Here is a 12,797-nt window from a genome sequence, read left to right on the forward strand (position 1 = left end):
CTGTATTTTTATCACTTAACAAGAACACTGACCAGTGGAACCCGAAAACATGACGTGTGAAGTCGGTAACAGGTTTTTAGGATGTGAAAGTTTTCAGTTTTCTCTCTCGTTCTCTCTGCAGAGTGATCTGTGGTCGCTCGGTATCACAGCGATAGAGATGGCAGAGGGAGCACCACGTAAGTGTCAAACGCCCGACTCATTAAAACATCACGAGTGAGGACAGTTTGTCTTCTGGCTAGAAGTCTAAATCTGTCTCTGCTTCTTTTTATACTCTTTTCCTTCTCTTTTCTTTCTCTTCTTTCTTCTCACCTCCTCACTTCTGTCCTTTCCTTCCCTTGTCTCTTCTTGTCCCCTTTCATTTATTTCCTCTCCTCTCAATCCCTTTTCTTTCCTTTTATCCTTTCCATTCCCCTGTTATCATCTCCTCTCCTGTTCTTTTGTTTCCTTTCCTCCTGTTTCGTCTTGTCTCCTCTTCTGTCCTTCCCTTTTCTTTCCCCTCCTTTCTTTTCCTCCTCTCATCTTGCCTCTTGCCCTTGTGTGTCCTCTCCTTTCCTCTCTTCTTGCCTCGTCTCCTATCCTGGTCTGTCCTTTCCTATCCTTCCCTTTTCCTCTTGTCTCATCTGCTGCCTTTTTGTCTCCTATCCGCTTCTCATCTCCTCTTGTCTCTTTCCCTTTTGTTTCCTCTCTTCTTGCCTCATCTTCTATCCTCTTCTCGCCTTTCCTTTCCTCTTGTCTCCTCTCATCTCCCGTCCTTTTGTCCTCTCTCTTCCCCTCCACTTCCTCCTCCTCTTCCTCAGCTCTGTGCGACATGCATCCAATGAGAGCGCTCTTCCTCATCCCCAGAAATCCCGCCCCCAGACTCAAGTCTAAGAAGTGGTGAGTCACTAAAACACACACAGATGTGTCCTCTGCACCTGTTCTGTTCTTATTATTCTGTCTCATTATTCATTCATCAGTAATCTGATTACTATGTAAATTTTAAGCAATTTAGAATAACCTGGTTTAACCAGATTCTGCAAATTGAAGTCAAAGCTTCATGTGTTAAAGCTGCATTCTCTCTAGTGTCCACCAGGGGGCGACTCCTCTGGTTGTATAGAAGTCTATGAGAAAATGACTCTACTTCTCTCTTGATTTATTACCTCAGTAAACAGTTTATGGTCTCAATCTCTAGTTTCAAGTCTTCTTCAACACAGCATGATGTTCATTTAGTACATTATGGTCCATTTAGAGTCAAACAGACCATAAAGCAGGGGATGCTTTAGGGCGGGGCTACACAGTGATTGACAGGTCTCTACCAGAGACGTATACGGCGTCTCTTTACGTCCGCATTACAAATATAGTCAAATCCTCCATATCATTGATCATTTAAAGAAAGTGTGTGTGTGTGTGTGTGTGTGTGTGTGTGTGTGTGTGTGTGTGTGTGTGTGTGTGTGTGTGTGTGTGTGTGTGTGTGTGTGTGTGTGTGTGTGTGTGTGTGTGTGTGTGTGTGTGTGTGTGTGTGTGTGTGTGTGTGTGTGTGTGTAGGTCGAAGAAGTTCCAGTCCTTCATCGACAGCTGTCTGTTGAAGAGCCACAGCCAGCGGCCGAGCACCGAGCAGCTCCTCAAGCACCCGTTCATCAGGGACCTCCCCAACGAGCGGCAGGTCCGCATCCAGCTGAAGGACCACATAGACCGCACCAAGAAGAGGAGGGGGGAGAGGGGTGAGACTCACCTCACAGCTGCAGACAGCTGCACGATGGGCCAGATGTTTCAGAACATGTGGATGTTGACCTGATGTGTGTGTGTGTGTGTTTCCTTCAGATGAGACTGAATACGAGTACAGCGGGAGTGAAGAGGAGGATGAAGAGAGGGACACCGGAGAACCCAGGTACTACTGATACTACTGCCACTTCTACTTCTACTGCTACTGCTGTTACAATTTATGATACTACTGCGACTTATACTTCTACAGCTGTAGTACTACTACTTATGCTATTGCCATAGCTACTTCTACTTCACCTAATGTTACCGCTATTGCTGTTAGAACTACTACCGCGAGTACTACTGTTGTACTACTATTGATTGTACTACTGCTGCTGATACTACTAGTTGTACTTACTGTTTATCCTGAATATCAACTTCACTTAAAAGCTTTTAGATTAATTTTAAATTAAAAAATCCTCCACTTTGTTTCATATAATTTATGAGATAAAGATTCATGTTATTAATACAGTATTATTATTATTAAATAAAATCAATATTTTTTTATTCCAACTGTCCTCCAGCTCCATCATCAACATCCCCGGTGAGTCCACCCTGAGGCGGGACTTCCTGCGCCTCCAGCTGGCCAACAAGGAGCGGTCGGAGCTGATCCGGCGTCAGCAGCTGGAGCAGCAGCAGAACGAGGAGCACAAGCGCCAACTGCTGGCCGAGAGGCAGAAACGCATCGAGGAGCAGAAGGAGCAGAGGAGACGGCTGGAGGAGGTAACTCCTAGGAAGGTTCCTTAAGTGGCCGCCAAAATAAGAGCTGGTTGAAATTCCTTAAAATGCTAAGGAAAGGTGCTTCAGTGCTTCCTTTACTTATCTCCTTTAGCAAAGGGAACACTAGAGGTGCAACGTCCAGTCAGTAAACCATCATAAATTCAAAATGTTATCCTTTTACTTTGTTATAGTCATTTATTGTGTGTTTTTTTCTTCATAAAAACACACAATTCAAATAAAAAAATGAATTAAAAAACTATTTTTATTGATTAAAACAAATCATTAGTTTTAATGATGTTTCATTAGAGTAAACAGCTCATAATTAATTAATTTATTCAAGTTTCTCACCAAAAACTACATTTTACGTGATCACATGTGAACACATCATGATAACGTTATAATTTACATTCTTACAATACTCTTTTATACTGAACAGAGCCTGAACGCATCTTGATGTAACCGAACAGAACCTTCGTTGAATTGCTTTGATAATTTCTTTTACAAAAATTGGAAAATCACTGGAATCTGCATATCCAACATGTTTCCAAGTGTCCACAACTGTTACCAATGTTGGAAAAAAAATAAGGCTCCTTGTGTTATATATATATATATATATATATATATATATATATATATATATATATATATATATTGAATTATTTACATTTTAACACTCACAGCCTCACAGCCTCACAGATTTCTTGTCACATGACTGTTGGTCTCGGATGAATCAATCAGTACTTCATAATTGCGTTGAGGAGCTCAGAATTTTATGTTTTTTACAGAATCTGTTTTTTTCAAACAGTTTATTCGGAAGCAAGATTTTAAATGAGACATGTAGAATAAAATGTTAATTAAATATCACAATTTTAAGCTTCATTTCGGCTGCTTTATCTGACGTAAGCGTTCGTCACACATGGTAATAATAACTTGATGTGTTCAAGGATTGTCGGAAAGATGAATATCAGACGATAGTGGCATTTTTTACAGCTTCTGTCTGTGATAAACGGTGTCGTTTTTGCGGATTGTTTGAAGAAAACATGCTTTTCAATCCCGCCGGCGAGTTTTTGGGCTCAGAGGGTTAACGAAAGAAGCAGCTTCACATCACACTTAAAAAAAACATCTCAGCTTTGATTATAAAACGACTCGTCTTCCTCCTCACCTGTGATTGTTAGCACCTCAGCTTATCCAAATGCCAGGGAAACACACCTGATGTGTGCACACACACACTCAAACACACACACAGAGCAGAAGCGATGTTAATAATAATCTTCTTCACCTGCAGCAACAGCGTCGGGAGCGGGAGATGAGGAAGCAGCAGGAGCGAGAGCAGAGGAGGAGGTACGAGGAGATGGAGCAGCTCCGCCGAGAGGAGGAGAGGAGGCACGCAGAGAGGGAGCAGGTAGGAGAACACCTGAGTCCCACGTTACATCACAGGTGTCATCCACAGGGGGAGGAGAGGAGGCACGCAGAGAGGGAGCAGGTAGGAGAACACCTGAGCCCCACGTTACATCACAGGTGTCATGCACAGGGGGGGCGGGGCTTACTGACATCATCTTTTGCACTTCTTCACCTGAGCTATTTCTTCTTTCCTTTTGTGTAAAACAAACATATGAACAGATTAATATTTATTATTTGTTATTTATTGAATATGTATTGACCCTAATGTGGCATTGATTGATTGATTGATTGATTAATTGATTCATCTATAAAAACATGAGTTCATCTGGTCCACTGTGACATCAGTGGGTTAAAACTTCCCCGAATGATTACTGACATTAAGAAAATATTTTTTTGTATTATAATTTTTCTGAAATTTTATGTTTAAATGTGCAAATGGGGCATCATCTACTTCATTAGCCTGGTGGCACATGTTTTTTTAAAATGCATTTAAAGGTTGTGGTGCAGTTTAAATGCAACATTCCTAGAATTCTGAAGAGAGAAATGGAGAACGTGTAGAATAACCACACATCAAATTTAACAGTATATTAGAGGAGGCTTTGTGACTAATATTTAACTTTTCCTGCAGTGCCACACTGCCTTAACGCTCTTTCTTTATTCAGACATTTCTGCCTCTTGCACAGCTGATTTTTTATCTTTAGCATCGTCTCCCTGCTCTACTAATTAAGACCCCCCCCCCCCCCGCTGCTTCTCTCTCTTAATCCTTAAATCCCTACTTTCACGCCTCTTCAATAAATCTACTTTCCTCCTCTTTTATATCCTTTCCTCCTGTTTCCTGCCTTGCTGATGTCACTGGTTGCCTGGGCTCCAACTTGCTTCCTCGGCGCTCTCTGATTGGCTGCGCCTCACATTGCCCCCCTCCCCCCCGGGTGCTGATTGGTTAGGAGTATATTCGTAGGCAGCTGGAAGACGAGCAGAGGCAGCTGGAGATCCTGCAGCAGCAGCTCCTGCAGGAGCAGGCCTTACTGCTGGTAACATCACACGAACACTTTCTGGAACCCGTTTGTTATTTACACCCAAAAATCAAGAAGTCGATCTGTCAATACTGAGACGAGAAAGAATCACACACCGGCTCCAGGAAAAAGTTAACAAACATGAAATCAATAGACACACACAGCGGTGGGCGTGTCAGTCGATAGCTGGCGGTCCTGAAATTAAATTAAACTTCATTGTTTCCGATGAAGTCGTCATTAAAACCGGACAGCAGGGACAGTGTGCAGCATATAAATAGATTAGAAGAAGAACAATGGTGATTATTTGTTAGTTGGTATGGTGACAAAACACGTCTGTGGTGCCAAAAAATGTTGGCGCAGCTCCGGAGAAGGTGGCTGGCTAGTTTGCTTGTTAGCTTGTCCTACTTGTAAGACCCAGCGCTGCAGCAGTTCTGCTCATTTTTTGAAACCAATGTAGCATTAAAGCATGGTGGAATTAGCAAGCGAACTGGCTAGTTAGCTAGTTGTAACCAATGTAGCATTTAAGCATTGCGGCATTAGCAGGCTAGTTGTAGCATTTAAGCATTGGGGCATTAGCAGGCTAGTGGTAACCAATGTAGCATTAAATCATGGTGGAATTAGTAACATGCTGGCTTGTTAGCTAGCTGTAACCAATGTAGCATTAAAGCATAAAGGAATTTGTAAGCAGGCTAGCTATTAAGCTAGTAACCAACGTAGCATTGATGCATGATTGAATTAGCGACAAGCTGGCTTGTTAGCTAGCTGTTACCAATTTAGCATTAAAGCATAGTGACATTAGAAAGCTAGCTGTAACCAATGTAGCATCAAAGCAGAGTGACATTAGAAAGCTAGCTGCTAGTTAGCTAGCTGTAACCAATGTAGCAGTAAAGCTTGGAGGAATTGGCAAGCTAGCTGGCTTTTCAAACTTTGATTCTTCTTTGTCGGATTTTAATATACATGCTCTTTGTTATCAAGTCACCTTTTGTCTTTTTGTTCACTCAGTATCCCAAGCTAATGCTAACAATGCTCTAAATCTGCCCCACATGCGTCCAAGACTTATCCAAAGTGGGTTTAGTTTACATGGAAGTTAGTCCACTACAACGGTCGCAAGGGCAGCGGTACATGTTGGCCACCCGTCAACGTTTATTTGAATGGGAATGTCCGTTCCATGGTGTGTCGTTTGTTCACACACACACACACACCGGCTGCTGCAGACGTCCACACACAGCTCAGTTAAATGCCAGACCTCTCTGACGGGACGGTGTGAGAAACAAGCAAAGACAAGTTTGGAGTTTCTCAAGTTTGGAGAACTTGTGAAAACTTCTCATAACAGTCATAAACAAATTCTCACCCTCTAAAATAATAGATCAAATATTAGACCGATATGGGGTTGAACACCAGTCATAATCTTTATTTTAATGTCCATCAATATGATGAAGCCTCCTGTCACAGGAGTTGTTTCAGTATGTTTCCCTCATGGCTTTATGAATTGATTATTATTTAGAGATAGTAAAGTTTCTGCACCACTGAGTCAGTGCACCGGGTCATCCTGCATGAAAGAGCTGCCAACACTAAAAGCATTTCATCAATCTGACTTTGACATTGTTTGCTGTCTAGTGGAAATCATGTTTCAACTGAACATGAATCACAGTGAATGCACTTTTGCATCAAATGTAAAGAACATTTCATATTCTTTAAATGGACATGTGAGCAAACTAATGTTCATCAGCTCGATTAAATATTCTTAATGAGTAGATTTAAGATGAAACCTCAACATTAAGACGTGCGCCACTTTCCGTGAGTTCCTCCCTCCCGTTAACCTCTCCTTCGGTGTGTTTTTGACGTGCAGGAGTACAAGAGGAAGCAGATCGAGGAGCAGCGGCAGGCCGAGCGGCTGCAGAGGCAACTGCAGCAGGAGCGAGCGTACCTGGTGTCGCTGCAGCAGCAGCAGCAGCAGGAGCCGCCGCGGCCGCCGCAGGACAAGAAGCAGCTGTACCACTACAAAGACCAGGCGCCCGTCGCCAACGACAAGCCGGCCTGGGCCAAAGAGGTAAACAAAAATATTCTAGACTTCAGAAAACTTTTATAAAAGTTTATGGAGGAGAAACTGTTCTTGTTTAATATTAATAATAAATGAGACTGCATGATGTCATCGGTTTATATGAAATAACATTTATATTGTTGCTGAAACACTGATTTGATTTGTTCCATGTTTATTTTATTGTGGAGGAGGAGACGCACAAACACACACACAACTCTGTCAACTTGTGAATGTTTGTTTCAGTCTCTGCCCTCCAGGTGTCACCTGTACTTCACCTGCAGAGGAGTCCATCTCATCCTTTAACCGCTGTCTGATGTTTTTGTTTTTAGGTGCAGCAACGTGACAATAATTCATGTGCTGTGAAATTCCTCTTCTATGTTTTATGTCACAGATGTGGAGTTTTATCTCTGAGGTCTTTATTTAGATGATTTATAAGACATAGCACATTTTTGTTAAAGAACTGGCTAAGTTAGTAACAACTAAAAAGTGGCTTATTTGTATGACCTGAAAGTATGGAGGACGAAATCTGCCAAAATCAGACATAAAATAATCGTAATAATAATGCAAAGGAAAGACGATGCATAGATCAATAAATAAATGCATACATACATGAATAAATACACTCTTAATTATTAAAAAATATCAACAAAATGTCGCATTCTATTATTTAATTAATGCCTATATTTATTTTTTATATTATTTTTGGTACATTTAATGACATATTCATTTATTTATCAAGGCATTTATTATTTTAGAGATGTTTTATTTTGACAGATTTCGTCCTCCATACTCAAAACACAATTAATGTAAAAAAGCAGATATTTAGTTAAACACTATTATTTAAACTGAGAATCAGTCTGACTCGTTAGATTTCCAGTCAAAAACAGACTAAAGTGAATCATTACCTATGTTGATCAGCTGATCTGTAAACCTCCAATATGGCTGCCAGGGGAGGCGTGTTGCATCCCCCCCCCCACCTCCTGGTTCCCAGACCGTGTCCGCCTGCTCTCTTGTAAACACTCACCTTGCTCTCCAGGTGATGCGTCGAGCTCAGAGCAACTCGCCTCGCATCCCTCCCAAGAAGTACCACTCCTTCAGTCAGCCGCGAGACATCAACCTCGGCAACCTCCTCTTGCTCCCGGGTTACAAACCTCGCCGCCGCCGCCCCCCTTCCTACCCGGCCCACAACAGTCCCTCTAGGAGTCAACAGCACGTGCCTCATATCCGGGTCACCTGTGTGCCCAAGTCCTCTAAGCCGAAGATGCGGCGGCAGGACCCCGGGAGGAGCCCCGACTCCAGGGGCCGGAGCCCCGGCCGCTGGGTCAGTGAGAGGACGGACGGACTCTTTGACTTCCTCTCCTTCTCTGATCTGTTACGGGCTGACTTACTAACCCCGGCTGCTGGAGGGATTTCCTCCTTTAATCACATTTTTATTTCTCTAACCAGGTGGGCTCGCATGAATTAACTTCCGCCGGTGGAAATGATAACGTGGACACCTCTTTTCTTTTCTTAATTCATTTAACACCCTTTCATCTCGCTGTTTCTCACAGGGGTCTTTTGATTAACTTCCTCTTTGATCGGTGCTGTCAGTGCTTCCAAAACTGAGACTAAAGCTTTGTTTTCGGGAGCTGCGAGCATGAAAGAACTCTCTGCGCTGCATTATTCTCCAAAACGTACAAACAAAATTGACTTTGAGGAAACAAAAAGACGAGTGTAAACCATAGACTTTAGGTATAACCAGCAAAAAGCCATAAACCAACCTCCAATATGCCAAGAAGGGATTGTAATTGTCTGTAAACGTATATCTCGTATTCATGGACTACTTTATACAAGACCTGTAAAGAAAGAAGTCAAGTATTAAAATCATTATAAAGAAATAAAGGTTAAATATCCTGTAAACTGTTTGATTTGGCTGCAAAATATTTTCTCAAATGAAGATTTTTAAGACCTCCTGCCGGCTTCACTACGGCGAGTATAAACTAAGTTTAACTCCCGCCTCTTGTCTTAATAGTCCTGAATAATGTTAGAGGTCTCTTATGTGAGGCTGCGCGGTAGCATTCATTGAGCTAAGTGCTAACGTTAGCGTGCGTTTTCTTGCCTTGATGGTGCTTTACAGCGTTTGTGTGCAGCTTTACGAGAATGTGTCAGAAAGTCATTAATGAGACGCACACAAAGCTAAATGTCCACAAGGTTCCTTTTAAGTGGACACCTTTATTTATTAGCTTGAGTGATGAAGCTTCGATGCCGACATTTGAACAAATTGGCAGTCAAATAAAAAAAATGTAATATTCTTAGGCAGCTGTTAAAAATAAATACATTTTCACAGATTATCTTTATTTTAGAAATCCTAAATAACCTCAATCTTCTTCCTCCTCTCTGTTAATCCTTTGTCATGTTTCCTCCTCCGGTCGATAACGTTTAATCTTCTCTGAATCGTCTCGATGTTTAACTTCACTTTCCATTCTACAGGTTACTGACACAGTGATTCCTCCTCATGCCTCAGTCTGCTGGTCTTATCACCATATTTCTCATGATGCAACATGAGAAATAACGGTCATGTTTTTGAGGAATATTTTCTTGGTCTTCTAAAGATTCAAACGCTCAGCTTGTTGCATGTTGTGGTGTGATGGGTTCATTTATCTAACAGGCGCTAACTTCAACAGCTCAAACTGGCATCTGCTTCATATTACAGGTTTTGTTGATGTTCTCTTACTGATATAATATTAATAAGTAGGTTTTCTTTAGTGTATAAAATGCCGCCAAATCCTGCACACTGTCCCTTTAAATTCGAGTCTTGTCTTTCCTTTCTCTTTCTTTTCTTTTTAATGTGTTTATTGCTTTTATTTAGCGTTACTGTAGAAATATGTCATATGCCACATCAATCAAACTTTATTTGCACCGCACTGTTCATACAGTTTAGTGCAGTGCAAAGTGCACAACAGATGAGTGTAGACCATGAAAATAACCGAAAATACAATAAAGCAAGTCAGTTATTTAACAATTTGAAAAAGTAGTAAAACTAGATTAATGCAATAATAATAATAAATAATAATACATTTTATTTATATAGCGCTTTAAAAGGCACTCAAAGACACTTTACATGTTAAAAACAGAAACAATAGAAGCATTTATAATAAGAACAAAATATACGACATAACAGTAAGAAAAAATAAATAAAATAAAATAAACATGAAAAGAAAGAAAGAAAACATACATGACTGACTTTAGAGGTTAAAAGCAGATTTGAATAGGTGACTTTTAAGTGCAGTTTTGAAAGTGGCAAGTGACGAAGAATGTCTGAGGTGTTGGGGCAGGGAGTTCCAGACGGAGGGGGCAGCAACGGAGAAGGCCCTGTCCCCCCAGGTCCGATGCTTGGACAGAGTAGGGGGGGTAAGGAGGTTGGCGTCAGCAGATCTGAGGTTGCGGTTGGGAATGTGATGGTACAGGAGGTCCGAAAGGTATGAAGGGGCAAGGTTGTGGAGGGCTTTGTAGGTGATGAGGAGGAGCTTGAACTGGATTCTTTGCTGTATGGGGAGCCAGTGGAGGTTTTGAAGGACTGGGGTGATGTGGTCTCTGGTGCGGGAGTGGGTGAGCAGACGGGCAGCTGAGTTCTGGATGTATTGTAGTTTATTGATGATTTTGGTGGGTGAGCCGTACAGGATGCTGTTGCAGTAGTCCAGTCGAGAGGTGATGAAGGCGTGGATGAGTGTTTCAGCGGCTGCGGAGGAGAGGGAGGGACGGAGACGGGCGATGTTTTTGAGATGAAAGAAGGCGGTTTTTGTGATGTGATTGACGTGGCGTTCATATGAGAGAGTTTGATCGAAGATGACCCCGAGGTTACGGACATGTGTGGAGGCAGGAACAGTGATGCAATAAAACATAATTATACTACTTAAATACAATACAATTTGAGAGAATTAAAATAATAATAAAACTTAACAAATATTTTCACTTTAATCATGATAAAATAAGTGAGAATAAAAATTGTATAAAATTTAAAGAAATTCTACTTAAATATAATAAAATAAGTGAATTAAAATAACAGTTTTTAAATTCTTCTAACTTTAATACAATGAAATAAGTAAGAATTCAAATAACAATAAAATTGAATAATATGTTTCAACCTAAATATAAAGTAGATAAGTGATAGTAAAAGTAAATAAAAATGTTTAAAAAAAGACACGGTTCAAATGGACCCGCTCCTCATGTAGATATGAAGGGCTCAATCTAAATGAACGAAAACACAACGATCTTTAATTTCAGGTGATTAAACAATATTTATGGATATTGTATCACATTTCTACTAATATTTCCCCATAAATCAAGGCCTAAAAAGCACTCACGTGAACACCCCTCCCCCACTGAACACACACACACACGCATATATATACATTTAGGGCAGATCCCCAGGCCGGCCCTCTAGTGGCGGCCGGTGGACGGATGTAGGGCAGCTGCAGCTAAATCAGTCTGCGTCCCTCTGGACACCAGCACATGGAAACATACATATAATGTACAGACAGGTCTACCCTCGTCTCAGCCTCCCAGGATTCCCCTCCAAGCTTCAGAGGAACACAATGGATGTTGTTCACTCCAACAAATCTCTCATCTCATGCAGAATTAAAGAACAACGTTTACAACAGGAAATAAATCTTTCTTATACACTTTGGAAATCCAACGTCAAGATAAACTGATGTCTTTCCACAGAAATCAAACTCATTCATGAAATACCAACAGCAGATCATTATATACGGAATCAAACCTTTTACACACACCTCACTGCATGCTGTGAGTGACTGGTCTCATGTGTGTGTGTGTGTGTGTGTGTGTGTGTGTGTGTGTGTGTCAGGTGGAGGAGCATTATAAGATGAACAGACAGACTTCTCCTGCATTGCAGCACAAAGTCTCCAACCGGATCTCGGACCCGTCGTTGCCGCCCCGCTCCGAGTCCTTCAGCAGCGGGGGCATCCAGCAGGCCCGGACCCCGCCGATGCACCGCTCCGTCGAACCCCAGGTGTGTGTCCTACGTCCTTATGTGTGTGTGAGTGTGTGTTTGAGCGACAGTGTGTGTGTGTGTGTGTGTGTGTGTGTGTGTGTGTGTGTGTGTGTGTGTGTGTTGGCATGCGACACAAACTTACATCCCTACAGGAGTGCGATCACACTTGGAGTTTGGTTTCGTTGGTCCGTGTGAAAGTAGAAACAATGTCTTGAGGACTCAAGGAAAAATGATTGATGGGTCCCTTCAGGTTGGGACATCCACAGATGGATTGTGATGTAAACACCGTACGGGACTCATGTGGTGTAACAGGGAGTTGATTCTGCTTCTTATTTGAATGGACGTAATCTTACAAAAGAGCCGTGGAGCGTTTGCTGTGGTGATTATTGGATTGCAGCTCTACTTCTTTGCAGATGATGCAGCTCTGTTCGCTTCTCTGGACCCAAAAGTGAAGCAGCTGGGAGGAAAAACGTCACTGTAGTGGTTTATAGGGAGCTGATTCCGCTTCTGATTTTTAGGCCGTAATCGCAAGATGAATCGGGGAGTGTCTGCTGTGGAGATTTTATTATTGCAGTTCAACTTCTTTGCAGATGATGCAGCTCTGTTTGTTTAATCGGACCTGAAAATGAAGCTAAGCCTGTGGCAGTAGAGGGGCGGCTTCAGTTTGTGCACTTAGTGAGTTAAAGTGACTTGAGCATCTATAATGGAGTCGTTCATATACTGATAACAGTATCAGAAATGCCTTCGATACAGCCTAAAATGCTGGATTGTGAGCCGACACAGTAGTTTTCCTGCTGGAGAAACATAGACTGTATATAAGAAGTGGACATAGTCATGGAGACGTCACCCGTTGGTTTGTGGACTGATGTTTTGATGCCTCGAGTACCAT

At 41.8% G+C, this 12,797-nt stretch overlaps 1 protein-coding gene across 4 annotated transcripts in view; it reads left to right on the forward strand.

Moving 5' to 3' along the window:
- tnikb (TRAF2 and NCK interacting kinase b) overlaps nt 1-12,797 on the forward strand; it is a 44,020-nt gene that overhangs the window by 13,802 nt on the left and 17,421 nt on the right. For 3 of the 4 annotated variants that reach the window (XM_076080127.1, XM_076080128.1, XM_076080129.1), the window contains exons 8-17: nt 122-176; nt 798-876; nt 1,525-1,700; nt 1,801-1,867; nt 2,265-2,463; nt 3,746-3,862; nt 4,806-4,892; nt 6,724-6,924; nt 7,952-8,236; nt 11,762-11,926. In XM_076080127.1, coding sequence (XP_075936242.1) covers nt 122-176; nt 798-876; nt 1,525-1,700; nt 1,801-1,867; nt 2,265-2,463; nt 3,746-3,862; nt 4,806-4,892; nt 6,724-6,924; nt 7,952-8,236; nt 11,762-11,926 — 1,431 coding nt within the window. The remainder of the gene's footprint in view (nt 1-121; nt 177-797; nt 877-1,524; nt 1,701-1,800; nt 1,868-2,264; nt 2,464-3,745; nt 3,863-4,805; nt 4,893-6,723; nt 6,925-7,951; nt 8,237-11,761; nt 11,927-12,797) is intronic. The other variant, XM_076080130.1, reaches the window with a different exon arrangement.

Source organism: Anarhichas minor, unplaced genomic scaffold (genome assembly GCF_050575085.1).
Source record: "Anarhichas minor isolate MPS153535 unplaced genomic scaffold, ASM5057508v1 ptg000074l, whole genome shotgun sequence".
Lineage (NCBI taxonomy): Eukaryota > Metazoa > Chordata > Actinopteri > Perciformes > Anarhichadidae > Anarhichas > Anarhichas minor.